Genomic DNA, 17,318 nt, shown 5'->3' on the forward strand with positions numbered 1-17,318 from the left:
TTGGTACCCACATACCATGGGGGTGCAGTATAAGAACCACAGATTGTTATACTACTTTTATGGAAGACAAACCCAGAATCACAGATTTAATGTGGTAACCCATCTCCCCAATGCCTATACTTTTATCCCCAATCTAGGGAAAGGGAAAAAAAGAACTGAGGCCTTACATGCTGATTTCAGAAAGCCGCTCTGTTCAGGGTAGCACTGTGCAGGTGCTCAAGTCCCAGTGGGCACTAAGACATTGTCACTAAGGACCCCAGTGGATCAGTCACTAAAGCATTATTGCTAAGGACCCAGTTAAAGACAGCAACTCCAACACATGCGTAAATCCCCTTGGGATTGAAAGTTAAATTAAAGCATGTGTTTAAGAGCTGTTCTGAATAGGGATATTTTCCTGAATTGAGGCGTAAAAAGATAACTGTATGGCACATACAACTTTTAGGTATTAAACATGTTGCTGATGTTGACTTTAATTGGCGCTTGATATACGCATGACCTTTGAAAATCAGGCCGGGTGAGTCTGAATTTGGGCACCCAAAATTAGAGACCGCGTTTGTAAATTCTGGCTTCAAGCAGTCTTGTGCATCAGTGAAACAGGGGTAATACTACTTTCCTTCCTCACAGGAGTATTAGGGAGGCATATATTAACTGGCCCATGCAGATCCTGTTGATGCACATTACAAGTTCCTTACTGTGTGTTAACATAGTATGTTAACACGCACTAGGGAACTTTTGACATGCACCAGCAGGGTTTACACGAGCCAGTTAGTGCGCAACACAGTGCACTTCAGAATTCACACCCCCTTTGTGCACATTGTTGCACCATGTAGCTAAGCCCTCAGTCACTTGCCCAAGGCCAAACAAGAAGTCTGTGGCAGAGGAAGGAATTGAACCTGGGGTTCCTGAGTCCCAGGCTAGCACCCTAAACGGTGGACCATCTTTCTACTTTATTTAATGTATTTATTCCTCCTGTTCATTAATTTTATTTATTCCTCTTCCATTAAGGAAATATTCTATAATGTGAACTTTTTGATGCACAGATGTTCCTCTCTCATCAACGCTGATTTAAGTAAACAGCATTGATACAGGAGCTTAGAAACAAAAAGGAGACGGGGGAGAAGGGAAGGTGGGGTGTTATATAAGTACTCACTGGTAAAGAGGTGCACATTGCTGGGCTGGGCTGATCTGCCAGCAATATGTCGGGCTGTGTCTATACCACTACCTATGTTGATATAACTCACGTTGCTCAGGGGTGTGAATTGGTACAGGTGGGCCGCTGCAGCACTGTATGTGTAGACATGCCCTAACTGTATTGGACTTCAGATTCTTTCTCTCGTTAGAAAGAGGTGTACCATACCTTGGGACTAGAAGTGGGAAGAGCAGCCTGGAGGCAACAGTGTCAATCTGGATAAATAGCAGTGGGCATCCCCAGTGTCTGGACTTTCATTGAATGCAATAAATCCTCACTTTAGCTCTACTTGGCAAAACAAATAGAATTCCTGCTTCCTGCATTTCCATCTTACTGTAATCATTTTTATCAGCTTCCAGTCTTTGTTCTTATATACTTTTTGTTCTGAAGTGCCCCTTTATTATTATATTTAAAGACTTTAAGCGGATGATCCTACCCATTTTTGTCCATTTAACTAGGTTTGCAGTGGCTTTCACAGAGAAAATGAAGGAACTGGCAGCAGCAGAGTGGGTATGTTTATATGATTATTATAGCATTATCAACTAGGCATTACCATAAAATGTAATTCTAAATAATGCGGGAGAATTTTAATAATCTTCATATTGTGTATTTCTGATTTTTTTCTGGAGGAGAAAACATTTTATATTTATGCACTTTGCCGGGTCAAATAGGTCTGACATTTGAAAGCCTTTAGTATTTGAGAAGAGTTTATAGTTGTTTTTAAAGTACTGCTCCGTAGCAATTAAAACTAGCCTTTGCCTTTTGAGTATCTCCTGATAGTATGTTTATGTTCTTTCCTTTTACATCATTTACTAAGCCCCTGGATGTTGCCACAATTTTACTAAACAGCTCTATTTACAGTGAGCAATTTTTAAAATTAATTTGTAAATACTTGCTCTTTCAACACAGAAAATAAAGCAAACTCCTTAAGGTGAATTGCAAAGCTAAAATGAATGTTTGGCCAACCCCAGCAATATGAGATCCCCTATTTACCAGGTTGCGAAAGGTATACAGCACCAAAATATGTAATGCCTTTTCAAAAACTGTGTTAGTTTCTGAAAACAAAATGAAAAACTTTTCTATGCTAAATGCTGCAGCTGGCCAAATACTGGATAAATTTAGTTGTAATATAACATATTAGATAAAAATACATTATTTGAAGGATATTATCTGATCAGCAGTAGTTCTGGATGAATAACAACAAAATAAAATTCATTGAATAATAAATAATATATTCAGCAGAAAATATAACTGATAGTTGCCCAGTTCTTCCAAACACTCTCAGTCCTGTTAGAGGCAGCATTATTTTTATTTGCATGAAGTATGTATTTCCACATTGAATTCAATTCTACAGTAAGCTTTACATTGAATCTTTACTGTAACGGGAGAAGATTGTTAAAAAGGAATGTTTTCTAATAAAATTGTGTAACGCTCAAAGATAAATTTTGAACCATTATGGATGTCAGGAAAAGATTTTTGGGACACACAACTTTTGTGCTTTTTCTCTGGTACTTGTACTGTGTGTTTCTGGAGAATGTATATTGTATTTATGAAAGTCCATACACCTAATACATACGGTCCTGATCTTATAGGCAAACATATTTCCCCATATGTAGCCCTGTTGACTGTAGTGGAGTTCCACATGGACATAGGAATCCACCTGTGTGGAACTCTTTGAAGGACTGGGACCTAAATGTGGTAACATTCATCTAAGCCCTCATGCTTCACCACTCAAGTCAATGATAGCTCTGCCATTGACTTCATTGGCTAGAGGATCAGGCCCTTAATTGCTAGGGTTAGTTTTCTCCCAAGATCTGGTGTTAAGTAATTTACTTCTAGAGATTGATATTCAATTATTATTTAAGTAACATATGAAATGAGTTCAGTAGCCTCATCCAATTTTTTTTAGTGAGGTGGATGTGTCCAATTGATTACTTAAGCTTTGCATAGTCCAGAATTTATTCCAAAATTTTAAAGCCACCACAGTCTCTAAAACAAAAAGGAATTAAAGTGAGACTGTGATCTTAAATGTCTTGTTCCAAATTCATTTTGGGGGTAATTGAACTGAAGTCAGGTGTAGTCCTACCATGGGTGAATGTGGCCACTTTCCTAAAATTATACTATTAAAAATATATTGAATAGACCAAACGAATGGGGAAAGTAAAATACAAGAGAAAAATGTAAACTTACATTGAAATTTTACAGAGAGTCCCTCACAAATTTCAGAGAGAGACTAAAATTAAAGAAGTTTAAGAAACAGGCCTTGCAAATAAATCAGACAGTGAGGTTGGACAAAATCAGTTGTGCAAGAAATGTGATTCTCTTCGCCGATTTCTGTCTGAGCATTCTTTCTAAAGGCATGGGTTTAGTGTAATTACATTGTCGTCAGATTTTGCTTTGTTTAAATAATCCTTCTTAGTGAACAAATTTGGCCCAGTATATAATTTAGCTAATCCCACTAATTATCCTCAAATAGAAAAGCAGTAGAGCAGTCACCCAAACACCAATAATCCAGAATTGAAAGCATTTAGTTTGGTCATATTTTTTCCTCTTTGTCATTTGTGTGTTTTGTTTTATAATTGCACTGCATGTGCTGGAAGATATTAAAAGGAAATAACCTTTTTATTTGTTTTGAGTGGAAGTAGTTTAGATCATGCAACAGTATCCACTGTACTAATAAAATAATACTTTGCACTTCGATAACACCTGCCTTTTGAAGGCCTTGAAGTGCTTCACAAACTTCAGGCCAGATCCTCATCTGCTGTAAATCAATAAACCTCCATTGATTTGAATGTGTTAGGTCAGATTACACCATCTGAGGCTCTGGCCCATAATATACCAGTTTAAGGGCCTGTATTTGTTCCCCCAATTACAACCAGCATTGTACCTGCAGTACTGCAACTCCCTTCCAGGCAACGCTGTTATTTGTAATGGTGGGGCTAACCTCTGCTTGAAGCTGGGTAAGCTGCAGCAGTTTAGCGTTCTTTACCTTTTCTATAACAGGTGTTTGCACTAGGGCAGCTACACTTGTGGCTGGCCACCGAATGGCTGTATTTGGGGCCAATGCCAAATGTAGACGAGGCCTGAACCTGGACCCTTCACAGATGCTTGAGAATGGGGAAGGCACAAGGAACTGGGCACAGCTGCAGTCTTTGCCCTCACTTGAGTACAAAGACTGCTCCTGGCTAGTGTCATTAGCAGCTCTAACAAACCCAAAGAGAGCTGTGGAGGCCCTGGCCCAACCCATCCTCCACACCAGGCGGCAGAGCTCGCCACGTTCAAAGGGGAGTACATACTGCATAGCTTAAGAGGTTGGTGTAGCAGGTCTGCTCTCCAGTTGCTCCAGACAATACAATACTTCTGCTCGGGGAGTGATTTTGATCCAAATACAGGTGCTTGAAACCACTGCTTTACATTATTGCAAGCTTGTTTGGGAGTCACCCTCACAGTATACCAGAACTTGGTCCATTCATTAATTGAAACAGCAGTTCCTTTGGAAACTGATCTACAGATAGCAAGAGGAATCCCTTAGCTGCCACCTGGACTGTTCACACGGCGAAATGAACTCAGAAAATTTGCACCGTTTGCATATACTAGCCTGACTGAATGAGCTGCAACATGACTGACTCCAGGCATTTCTTAAGAGGGTATTTGTCTCTTTACAATTCATTCCTTCTCCTCCTTTCCACGTGTTCCCTTATTTCTGATCTAATAATCACCAACAGCAATAGGAACTAATTGCATGTACCATCTCTTCCATTTTAATTTCCATAATCATGCAATCATTTTCCTTAGGCATTTGCTTCACCACCCTTCCTTCCACCAACAGAAAACTGTTTGGAGGTACAGCCCGCATGTCCAAACAGTTTAATATTGCACCTAATACTATCTACAGTTTGTTCACCATTAATTGATTTTAATCTGATTTTGTCGTGTTCTTTAAAAGGACACCCAAAGATATGTGTGGTCTAGTAATTTTATATTATTTGTTGTCAGTAGTGACCACAATGTGCCAGGCACTATACTAGCATATAAAGACATGGTCCCTTCCCCAAAGAGCTTACACTTGAAAAAGACAAAACAAACAGCTGGACAAAAGATTGGGGAAAGGAGTAAACTTGGACTCTGGAATTCCTAACCCTGGTTCTGACATTGACTCCTTTGGTAACCTTAGGCAAGTCATTTTTATCTTGGCACAGATAATGTTGGCTATTAGTAATTAATATATTAGCAGTTACCCATCTAATTGCTTCTGTAAATCTGTCTTAGGTATATATGGCTCTGATCACCACAGTAATGGATTGCCTTACAATCTTTCAGTGTATTTATCCTTCCCTCACTCTTGTGAGGCATGGCTGTGCTATAATTTCCATTTTACAGATGGGGAACTGAGGCACAGAGAAGCTAAGTGACTTGCCCAAGAGCATACAGGACATCTGTGGCAGAGAAGGGTCTCCCGAGTCCTAGGCTAGTGACCTGGCTCTTAAGTACTGTTATGTCAAATAAAACACCCGATCCTCTAAGAAAAAGCACAGGACATGGACATTTCAACTACAAACACTGAGAAATACAAATGCACTTTTCTGTGCTATTCTCCTCAGAATATTAGGATTCCTTACCCATTATTTCATACTAACGTGAGCTGCATCACTCCTCCAATGTGCACTTTCTTAGTTAGTCAGTAAATTAAGAATTTAAATTCCTAGCAAGTACTAGAAATTGTATGGTACTCAGAGGGTCATATCCTCCAACGAACTCCTTTCATTGTATTGGATCAAGTATCTTTAATTAGGAAGTACACAATACTACATTTTAATAATACATAATCTAAGTACGTGAAATATTGTAAAAAGCCCTGTGGTTATGATCAGTCTGTTATTCCAACAGTGTAATCTCAGTGGAAAAAAACGCTTTCCAATGGCAGTTTTATCACCACTCAACTGTTCCCCTCCCCAATTTTTTTAAAAGGAGAGTACAACAAAAGAAATGTTATCTGTGGCCAATTTCACATGCACCCCATTTTCCCCTATGTTCACTCCTTATAGGCAAAGTTCTCTCAAGAGTAAAATACACACATCTACTAGAAAAACTATGTCAAAGGCCCTACACAGCGAAGCACTTAACTAGTTCCTTAACTTTAAATATGTGAGTCCCATTGACTTCAATGGATTTAATCATGTGCTTAAATGCTTTGCGGAATTGGGATCAAGGACCAGAGCTGTGGCATTGAAACTGCCTGCCCCTATGCTAACTCCTTCCAAAGCAGCAGGAGTGCCATTCTGCAAGTCCTCGTGGATTGAGGCACATTCTGAAGCAAGACTTAAGAGCCAGGCCATATAGTGTGCGAATTTGAGTGAATACGATTCCTGATCAGGCCCTGTCTACCATTTTCTTGTGCACATTGCTGCATAAATTGCACCAGGGAGGTATAAATTAGACTGAAGGCAGCCAGAGGACAGGCTCATATTAGTGGTGGTTTTTGAAACGTGTACCTATTGAGGATACAATTAAGCCAATGTAAAAGGTGGAATTAGAATTTAGCCTAATTCTGTAACACACGTCCTCCCGTGCAAAGCTGCCAAACTCTCAGTAGCATGATGCTCTGTGTGTGTGTGTGTATTAAATATAATTTTTGTATGGGACAGAGCCATGTGATTTGCCTTCTACACTGTACATGGAAATGTGAAATTCACATCCCATAAGTAACAGCAAGATAAGGCTCTGAGTTTATATCTGATAATTCTGAGACACAGTCTTTCAATAGTATCCGAATCAAGAAATGGTTAAAAAAGCTGTATCGATACAATCATGTTTGTACAATAAATATCATGCAGTACAGTGAAATTGAATCCTATGTTTGTGCTAAATAAAAGAGGGGTCAAATCTGCAATTTTCAAGTATATTCTACAAAGATCTGAGCACCAAAAGCTCCCATTGGAGACAATGGACCTGAATGCTGACATCTTTAAATCAACATGGGATGTCTTTCTAAAACACAAGATACAAGCTAGATGCAGATATTACTTGATGAATTTCACAGCCTACATCATATTAATGGTCCCTTCTGACCTTAAAAATCTCTGAGAGTAACCAGATCCTCATAGGAACAGGCCAATGGTGAATTTTCACCTCCCCAAAGAGTCACTAAGATGTACATATAGATCATCCCTTATCAGATTTGTAATATAAAATCTAGTTAATTTTAAATGAGAGGGTGTCATTTTGTACATTTTTAATAAGAATTTAAGTTAGATGATGCAATTTAAACATGTATTATCATTGGACACTCTTTAATGTTCCCATTGGAACTGACTGGAGCGTCCCTGTTTTATGTTTCTTCAGTGTCATTGACAAATGAGGCTGCAGATAAAAGGGTTTGTGGTCCTAAAAAAACAACCAACCTTTCATAATCTCAGCTCAGTGTACAGTTCACCTATCATCATATATTAATCTTTGTTTCAACAAGAATGCCTGGTCTGGTGACAGCAGAGAACTATAGTTTGAGGCAGTGTGCTCTCCACAGGTGCTCTTATAAAGAATGTTCTAGGTTACAATATGTTCTTTATTACTTTTTTCCACTTTAGTGCGTAACTGAAAGTTTTCAGACTCATGCTTAGCTTTGTATTTTTGTACACTCACTGGGTTTGTAACTTAGCTCTTAAGCAAGTGACATACTAGATCCTAAGCAGTTATGGTATTTCCAGGCAAGTGAAAGAACAAATACTGAGCCAAGAAAGTCCAATCTGTACGCAGAGCATTATAAAATATATAAATACACGTGGGGCTCTTGGCAACACTTGCAGTTTTTATTTTAGTAAGAACAGTTAGCTCTGATTTTGAACTTGGCATTCCTTTGCTTTTTTTATGGTTTCAGTGAGGTCCTTGAAATATTTGGATTAGATCATCAGTTAGTGTAAATCAGATTCAATGAAGCTACTCCAGTTTATGCCAGCTGAGGATTTGGTCCTTTGCATGTGTGTGTAATGAAGTTATTTGCTCTGTGTGGACATTAAGGGTGAGATTTTCAGAAGCTCAGTATTGGCCTCACTGCTCCCATTGCAGTTAGAGTGAGTTTTGCCATTGATTTCAAGGGGAGCAGAGTTAGATGCTGCTGAACACTTCTAAAAATCCCACCCTAATGATCTCCTGGCCTTTGTAGGGGTTTGCTTCAGTCTCCTAGCCCAGATTTTCAACTTCCCTAGTTTGTCCACACATCAAATTGCAGAACAATTGGTTGCCATCCTCCTCCCCACCGTTGCTCTCCATGTATAGTTAATGAAGTGTTGGAGCTCTTTTGGACAGACAGGTGCTATAGAAATATGAGAGGTTATTTGTTACAGTATATCTGAGAGGTGTTTATGTTGTTGCATACCTCTTAAAGAAGTTTTAGAGTTTTTTTTTAGAGTTCATGGAATAAGAGTATTCATACAGGATCTGTAGGGTGCAGCCCATGACTATGGAAAGACCTAATCTAAACAGCATAATTCTTGTCAGCCCCGGCCCCCCTTTAATTACAGCACTGGTGTTCATCTGAGCAGTGTTTGTGAAGTAGCCAGTTCAATGACTTCCAGTGAACTTCCTATCCCCTTGACTGGGCTATTTCAGGCTGATGACATACCACTTCCTCCTGAATTACTTTCTCTCTTGTTTCCGTTGATGTTAATTTTCAGTACTTGAAACTGAACGTGGTGACTGAGCTATAGAGAGGGCCAGTCACATAGGACAAAGCTGAAAAACAAAATGTGCAGTTGTTTCACATTTGTTTTTGAATTGGGGCTTTCTTCTAAAAGCAGCATGTCTCCTCTTCCTGCCAGAAAGTCACTATCTGGCACTTAAAAAGAACAGGAGGACTTGTGGCACCTTAGAGACTAACAAATTTATTTGAGCACAAGCTTTCGTAGGCTACAGCCCACTTCATCGGATGCACAGAATGGAACATATAGTAAGGAGAGAGATATACATATACAGAGAACATGAAAAGGTGGGAGCTGTCCTACCAACTCTAAGAGGCTAATTAATTAAGAGAAAAAACTGGCACTTGTGATTTCACAGGCTGCGGCCCAAGGACAGCCTTAACTGTGGGTGATGTGCAGGTTCACAATCTGCTGATACAGGTGAATATCCTAAATTGCTTATATCTGGGGATGCCAAACTCTGGATAATATAGGGACTCTCTGCCCCAGTGGGCAACTCCGTACCACAGTGCTCAGTCTGAGCTATTTAGGCAAGCACTAGCCAGTACTACAGTACAGCGTACTATGGCTCTGGGGCCAGTATCCTCCAAAAGATGGCGGATAGGATTGTCTGGATGGCAGCTGGTCCTCAGGCCCCATGTTGTAGAGGGAGACACCACAAACCAGTGATCTGTACTTCACAGGAGTGCACCCTTGCCTCCAAATCGAGGCCAGTGCCTCCCCCTATGTGGGTAGTAGGACCTGCAGCAAAGGAGGGGGTTATATTTGCCCCATGATAGAAAACATAATTGTTGTGCAGTTTCAAACCCTGAAGCTTTCAGGGATATCTTGGGAGAATTCATAGACTGACTACACCAGTTCAGCCAGATGGGAATTTAATGCCTCTTCACAGGTGTTACAGCGAGTGCTTGTAAGGTGGTTTTGTGTGAACACAAAGTTTTGTGCAGACGTTGCTCCTTTGGTTATTTGCAATGCCTTTTTGTTGTAGAGAGGACCTGAGGGTACTTCTTGACCAAAGGCCTACTTGGCTGTTTTCATGGCAAAATGCATATTATACAGCCTGATTTGCTATAGAATCAATTATGGAGAGAAGGTAGGCTGTGAAGGAGCAAGCCCTTGTTTAAACACATAGGCTTTGTCTACATGGCGGAAACAGCTATATCTGCACTGTATAGCTATTCCAGAATACCGGTGGAAGCGGAGTAGTGTCCACAGAGGGGAGTTATTCCAGAAGCTATAGCAGAATAGTTATTCCAGAATAGCTATGCTGGTCAATTTTCACACGTAGATAAGTCCATATATATTCGGCAGCAGTCTTTGACAAAAGATGCTGTGAGAGATAAGTGGGGTTTTGTTTCTTGCTTGGTATGTTTGAAAGGCCCTTTTTAGATAAATGCACTTCGATGAAACTGATTCTGTGGCTTTTAAACCAATTATGGTTTTTCTGCTAGTCCCAGTGTTTTTGGAAACTACAGCCTTCCTTCTGCCGAGAATTAGTTCTCTCTCTCTCTCCATGCAATGAGCAGACTAATGGATGCTAGAAGTGTCATTGGCATAAGCGAAAAAGTAGGTTTTATATTAATATGATAATTATATCAAATTGCAAAATTGGTTGGTTGATACTATAAAGATTGATTAAACCTAATTTTAATCACTGATCTTCGTGTGCATTTGACCTTGCAGAAGTGTTCCTTTCTAATGGTCAAAAACCCTTTAGAAATACAGCTAGTCTCTTTTGCTTCTCAATACTCAAAGGGCAACTATGTAGTTGAGCATATTACTGCATTAGATTATTTTGAGTCTGAACAGTTTTTTGCGGGGAATGAGCAATGACATTTACTCTTTTGCTCTCCTCTCTTTAAAGCCAGATGCTAGAAGCAAAATATACATCCAGACTCAAGGTAAGTTTTGAAATATTCAAGGTATGTGCTTGTTTTGAAGCTTGCTACCCTTGTGATGCCTACTTAGGTGGATTTTTCAAGTGATACAGAAGTCTTGCTGAAATAGGCATAGGATGATGGTCTGGCTCCACTGGAGTCAGAGTTTTGCAGTAGACTTCATTGGGCCAAGATTTCACCCAGATTTTCAGGTGAACTCTTGAGTTTGGGTGACTCAACTTTCAGCTGCCCAACATGACATTTATGGGCCTGACCCAAAGCATGGTGAAGTCAGTGAGAGTCTTCCATAGACTTCAATGAGCTTTGCATAAACTTTTCACTCCTAATATTCAAAAAGTGCCAAGCACCCATTCTCTAAAAATCAGGCCCCTTTAACATGCCTCAAGTTGGAGTCCCAAAACCAGAGGCACCCAAAATCAGTATTTGCTTTTGAAAATCTTGGTTGGACAATTAGTGCAGGGAATGTGATGCATTCTGTTTGTAAAGCGCCATATACATCTATGGTGCCATCTAGGTAATATTTAATCAAAATTAAGACCTAGCTTAGCATTTGAAATGTGGCTGCTTCAGCTGCTACTAATGTTACTAAACTAACCAACTGTAGAATGTGAAAATAAAATTTTAGATGTTTAACTTTGGCCTTCTAAAGAGATTTTTTTTTTTTAAAAAAGTGTAGTATGGGGTTAGGGTTTAAGATTTATTAAGAGATTAAATATACATATAATTTAGCAGTGACATCGAAGGATTTAGGCATGATTTTTTTTATTCCATGATACTTTGGTGTATGTTTCAGAACCAATCCAGATGATTTTCCCATCAAGTAAAATCTACCTATGAGACATCCAGACAACAACATAGTATTAAGAGGCCAAACCAACATTGGTGCAAGTAGGCATGACTCTGTGGATTTCCATGGAGTTGCACCCTCTGAGTGCATTTGGCCCAAGGTATAAATATTGGAACCTAAATTGGAAAAATCAAACTGAATGCTACAGAAATTCTAGGCAAGGAAATGTACATGGGAAAGGAAATCTTGAAATGGGAGCAATTTCAAGTGGGATTTAGAGTATTTGACAAAGACATTCACTCAGTACAAGACTTTAAGAGCTACAGTTCTGCCACCCTAGGTCTAGTAAAACATGTTGTCCTTTTCTTCCCTTGAATCTAGGAATTATGACCACACCCAGTGCAACTTTTAACTGGAAGAGATTTCTACAAAATGCAGGTATAATGTAAAACTGCTTTATGCTTCTGAACAAAGTGCATGAAGATCATAGCTTACATATGCTGCCTCTTCCTCTAATTAAGTTTTCAGTACATATTCTTGATATGTTTGAATGATTTTCTGTTTTTGTCTCCATTCTGGAAGGGATCTTAGAATATAAGTTGATCTGTGGTATGGTTATGTTTTTTAGTGCTCTTGAAAATGAGGGATTAACAGTGCTAGCTAAAATCATGCAGTCAGAATTCTGCCCTTGCTTGTTAATCACAGCAGAAAACTACCCCTGCTATTCCTAGTCACAGCCCTGCTTAAACTGACAAAAATGAAATTGCACCAAAACAATAAAGTGGCTATGAGATATGGACAAATGTCCCCTGGAAACATATTTGGCAGTAACACTCATTTCATTCATGACCAAAGCACAGATATCTGAGCGTGCTTGTGATACACAGAAATGTGATGGAGGCCAGTATGACAGAAGAGATGGGTAGGGAATCTGAAACTGCAGTTCAAACTTTCACAATCTAACCCCCACAGTGAGCCTAATTCTTGACCTGGAGAGGTCAGATATCATTCAGTATTTGTGCCTATATGCTATATGGCCTCACTATGAAGACTTTCAACAAGAATGGTAAGCATGCTTGGACTTCTGGACAGGCATTGTGTTGCCACTAAACTATCTGGCAACCTCTTTATGGTGCCAACTTGTATATTTCGGTCTGGGCTGAAACTTGGTTTCAAAGCAGGAGAAAATTTAGGGAAATAACAGATTGTTTTATTAATAAATTAATAAGTCTTTTAAATAGGCAATTAGGGTATCAACCAACTTCTACTGAAATCAATGGGAGTTTTGTCATTTATTTCAAGGAGAGCGGGATGAGACCCCTAGCACCTGACCTAGAGTTCATAGAAATCAAGCATAATCTGCATGTTAGAGTTGGTTGAAAAAATTCAGACACAACTTTTTTTTTGTTGGAATTAGCTGAGTTGTCAAAACGTTTTGTGGGATTGATTAGATTTCTATGAACTTTGCATGGATCCAGGCTGACAGCAAGAGTCTGTTCAGTTTCACTGCTGCTATTGAGTGATATGCAGCTCTGAAACTGACATTTATGTCAATTTCAGTCAGCATCTACGGCTGGATGAATATATTTCCAGAGAGCATATTTGCTTCTAAAACAAAATATTGCAGCTTTTTGTCCTGATTTGGGATGGAAAGTTTTTAAGATTTTCAAAATTTTTCCTGGGATGGGAAAACTGACTTCCTGCCTATCCTTAATTATTCTTATTAAATATTTAATCAGGTCCCCATTGTACTGGGCACCATAGAAACATAGTCCCTGGTCTGAAGGACTTACAATCAAACAGCGAAATACCAGGGGACGGGAAAACGACATACAAGCAGATTTGTGTGCCAGATACAGCATGATATATTTTAAAAGGATTTTTGAATTGCCTATTGGTTAAAATGCCTATTTAATTAATTTAGAATTAGTATGCCTACTATACATTTAACCCATGGGTCGGCAGCCTTTCAGAAGTGGTGTGCCGAGTCTTCATTTATTCACTCTAATTTAAGGTTTTGCGTGCCATTAATACATTTTAATGTTTTTAGAAGGTCTCTTTCTATAAGTCTATAATATATAACTAAACTATCGTTGTATGTAAAGTAAATAAGGTTTTTAAAATGTTTAAGAAGCTTCATTTAAAATTAAATTAAAATGCAGAGCCCCCCGGACCGGTGGCCAGGACCCGGGCAGTGTGAGTGCCACTGAAAATCAGCTCGTGTGCCACCTTCGGCACACGTGCCATAGGTTGCCTACCCCTGATTTAACCCCTGGAGCACGACTCCTTTGAGTACATCATTTGAATAGTAAGTATAAATACTTTAAAAGTTATAGTTCATATAGCTTGAAAATTGGAAAGTTAATTTTTCCCCTCTCAAATTGAAACACAAACTGTTTTCTGGGCTGAGGGCACCTTTGCCATTTGTCAGCCAAGAACAAAAAAAAAAATCTCACTGACTTACTTATCTGAATACAAATAAATACATACATAGAAGCAGACTAGACTCAGCAAAGGGTTTGCCTAATTTTTGGGGGGTGGGGAAATCAGGACTGCAGAGTGAGGTGTGGCAACTGAGGGTTTATAGCTTTGTTATTTCTTCTCTTCTCCCCGCCCCCCGTAATCTGGCAGTCAACAGCCATCTCATGTTCTGGGGACCCTTCTAAATTTGTTAAACTCAGATCAAATACATATACTAGCATTATATGAAAATTGAGAAGGTGTTTCTACCATATAGCTATGGTTGGTCATAATCCACTACCAAATAAGTAGTAATAAATAAAGCCTGCAAAAAGAGATTGGTTTCACAGTATGTCCAAAAGACTGTTAGGGCCAGATCCTCTGCTGATGTAAACTAGAGTAGCTCCATTGACTTCAGTGGCTCTGTGCCACTTTATAACAGACTAGTTCTGGCTTCTTAAACTTTCCGTTTAAAGGGTCTCAATTTCTGAACTGCCATAGGTCAGGGGAGCTAAATCTATGGTGCTTGACCAGAAGAGACAAAAAAGAAGCAGCCACTGAGGTATCCAGTGGATAGGGAAATTCAAGAGTTACAATAGCCTGGCTGGTTGCACTGAGATTCATAGATTTCAGTGATCATTGTGATCATCTGGTCTGACATCCTGCATAACACATGCCATACAATCTTGCATTTTGAGCCCAGTAACTTCTGAAACATATATGCAAAACATGCTACTTCTTCATGTAATGACCCTGGGGGAAATGCAGGCGTCTGGATCATTCCTTACTGTGTGCAATATGTCTGCCATGTAGGCCAGTGAATTGTACCTGTGCAGCAAGCTTATGAGCCCCAGCACTGTTACACTGAGTTCCTACCTCAACCCTTAAGTAAAAGCGAGCTCTTCTAAACTTTCCCCTGTACTGGCACATCTGGGGGAAAGGCTAATTCAAAAAGCCATCTCCCCATAACACTTTGATTATTAAGGCTCCTTTTCCCAACTAGAAAAATGTTCATGCATTTTGCCCTGGAAATTTTTTTTTTGCATCGTACTCATCAATCTGATCTTCAGTAGTACAGCTCTCTCCTCCGTTGTTACAAATGAATCCACATTATTCAATTGCCCTATCATGTCAGTAAATGTGTGTCATTATTCAGAACCCATGTCCAATTTTAAATTGAGCATTGTGAGGTTATTTCGTTCTCAGTAAATCACAGCACACCAGCACAGCACCACTAAGATTAATAATTTTCAGAAGTATAATGATTTGTCACTTGCCTAGTATGGCCCCAACATTGATTGGCTCCTGTGTCTCACTATTTTGTGATTAAAGGAACAGCCGGGTCAGAGGGTGCGGGGGAGGAGAAGATTCCTCATCAATGCATTTTGTCTGATATATTAAGGGCAGTTTTATCCAAATGTACTCTAATGCAAAAGTGCAAAATAATTCATAATTCACAGACAAAAGCAAACAGTGACTGTCACTTCCTTGCCTGCTAAGTAATAACTTGAAAACTGGCAAAATTATTCAGTGTGTATTGGTTTTATGACCAAGTATCTCATCTCATTTGTCTTATCATCAGTCCTGCTCCTATTTCTGTCCCCTGGGATGGGCTGCAGTTCTCATCAACACTCCCCGCCCCCCCCATACCCTAGCATCACTGTAGCATTTAGAACATCTCCCATTGTAGCAGATCGGGTCTGGATGCTTGTCCCTAATTCCGTGCTTGCTGGAGAATAACAAAGGCAGCAGAAGGGGTGCTGCTTTTCACGGAGTTTGCAATTTCTAGAGCCAGTCTCTCATATTCAGAATAATGTAAACTAGTAGCAGTTAGTGGCAAGTCTTAGAAAATATAGCAGTGACAATATTTTCCTGGAAAGTAGTGATATTTTGATTCAGTTAAAGCATATACTTGCTCAGTGCAGTGCACTTTAACCAGTTCATCTACTATTTATGTGGCTCTGTGACTGCCCAATCTAGTTTATTTTATTAAATTTATTTTCTTTTTGACTTCTGTCATGTATTCACTGTGACTTCTATCCCGTCTCTAAAGAGAGTTAATAGTTTTTTCTCCAAAACCCGTCCCAATAACTGGCACATAGTTTTAGAAGTGTTCTCCATCTTGTGTGCCCAACTCAAGTCAGACAGTACCTAGCCCTACAATTCCAACTGAAGTCATTGGGAGCCATACATGCTAAGCAGCCCTGAAAATTAGGCCATATAGTGCCAAGTAAGTGTCATGAAACCACTGGACCCTTTTGAAAACTTTGTTTTTTTCCTATTTGTATATGCCCCACTTACATAGTCCAACTTGGTATTGAGTTCCACAACCACAGTGATGCCTGATACTCATGCTGAATGGAACTTTATTCCACAAATAGTCCTATTGAAAGCAGTGTGACTGTACATGGAGTGAGGTACAAGTAGAGACAGGGTGGCAGAATCTGGCGTGGATCAATTACAGTTGGTGCTAAAACCAGCCTTCCCTCACCTGCAAAATGCCTAGCAGATTTCAGTGAATGGTGGATATAAATTACAATTACCTAGTATAAGGAAGGGATTTTTAATTTTTGTAATAATCTTTGAGGGTACAATGAAAGAATGGCATAAAATCATGGAATCTGTATTGTAACTCATTAGGCTTCCGTGCAGACATCAAGGGACTAACAGTAATGCCTGTTTAGAGTTAGTGCACCTAAGCAGCCAGTGGCAAAATTTTCACCAACTGGAGATTATGAAGCATTTTATTGGATAAATCTGCAAAGAGGGAACTTTTGGAATTGATTAGTGTTTTATTTGTTGTCAACTTTGCAGTCTTTTCTGCATGATGAAAAGAAAGACTGCAGGCATCAAAAGATACACCAAAAATCATGGCCACCCCCAGACTTAAACTTAAACTGCAACAAGACAAGTTATCCTGGAAGCAAATTTCTAAGAGAAACGTTTCCTGTTGATGCTTAGTAACTATCCGAAGCATATCAGTCATGTCACCAGTATGAGATGCCCATCTGTGGACCTAAAACAATGAGATAGCGTAGACTCCACTGAAAATTTGTCAATGGAAAATAACAACACAACCGACGTCAACGTGAAAAACCTAGATTTGTGTTCTCTGCTCAACGATGGTATATAGCTGTTTGAGGTAGGGACTGGTCCAATGCCCACTTAAGTTGATGGAAAGACTTCCACTGATTTCATTGAGCATTGGATTAAGTTCCTAAAATCCAAATAAGGGCATATGGTTCAGAAGGGTAGATTACTGTACTGCAATTTCTTAGTTATAAATTGAG

General features: G+C 39.4%; 1 protein-coding gene across 1 annotated transcript in view; it reads left to right on the plus strand.

Moving 5' to 3' along the window:
- The window catches only part of GLT1D1 (glycosyltransferase 1 domain containing 1), an 86,339-nt gene that overhangs the window by 16,815 nt on the left and 52,206 nt on the right, over positions 1 to 17,318 (plus strand). The window contains exons 4-6 of the mRNA XM_039505476.1: positions 1,648 to 1,699; positions 10,748 to 10,784; positions 11,950 to 12,006. Of these exons, the coding sequence (XP_039361410.1) occupies positions 1,648 to 1,699; positions 10,748 to 10,784; positions 11,950 to 12,006 (146 nt within the window). The remainder of the gene's footprint in view (positions 1 to 1,647; positions 1,700 to 10,747; positions 10,785 to 11,949; positions 12,007 to 17,318) is intronic.

The sequence above is a fragment of the Mauremys reevesii genome, linkage group 18 (assembly GCF_016161935.1).
Source record: "Mauremys reevesii isolate NIE-2019 linkage group 18, ASM1616193v1, whole genome shotgun sequence".
Classification (NCBI taxonomy): Eukaryota; Metazoa; Chordata; order Testudines; family Geoemydidae; genus Mauremys; species Mauremys reevesii.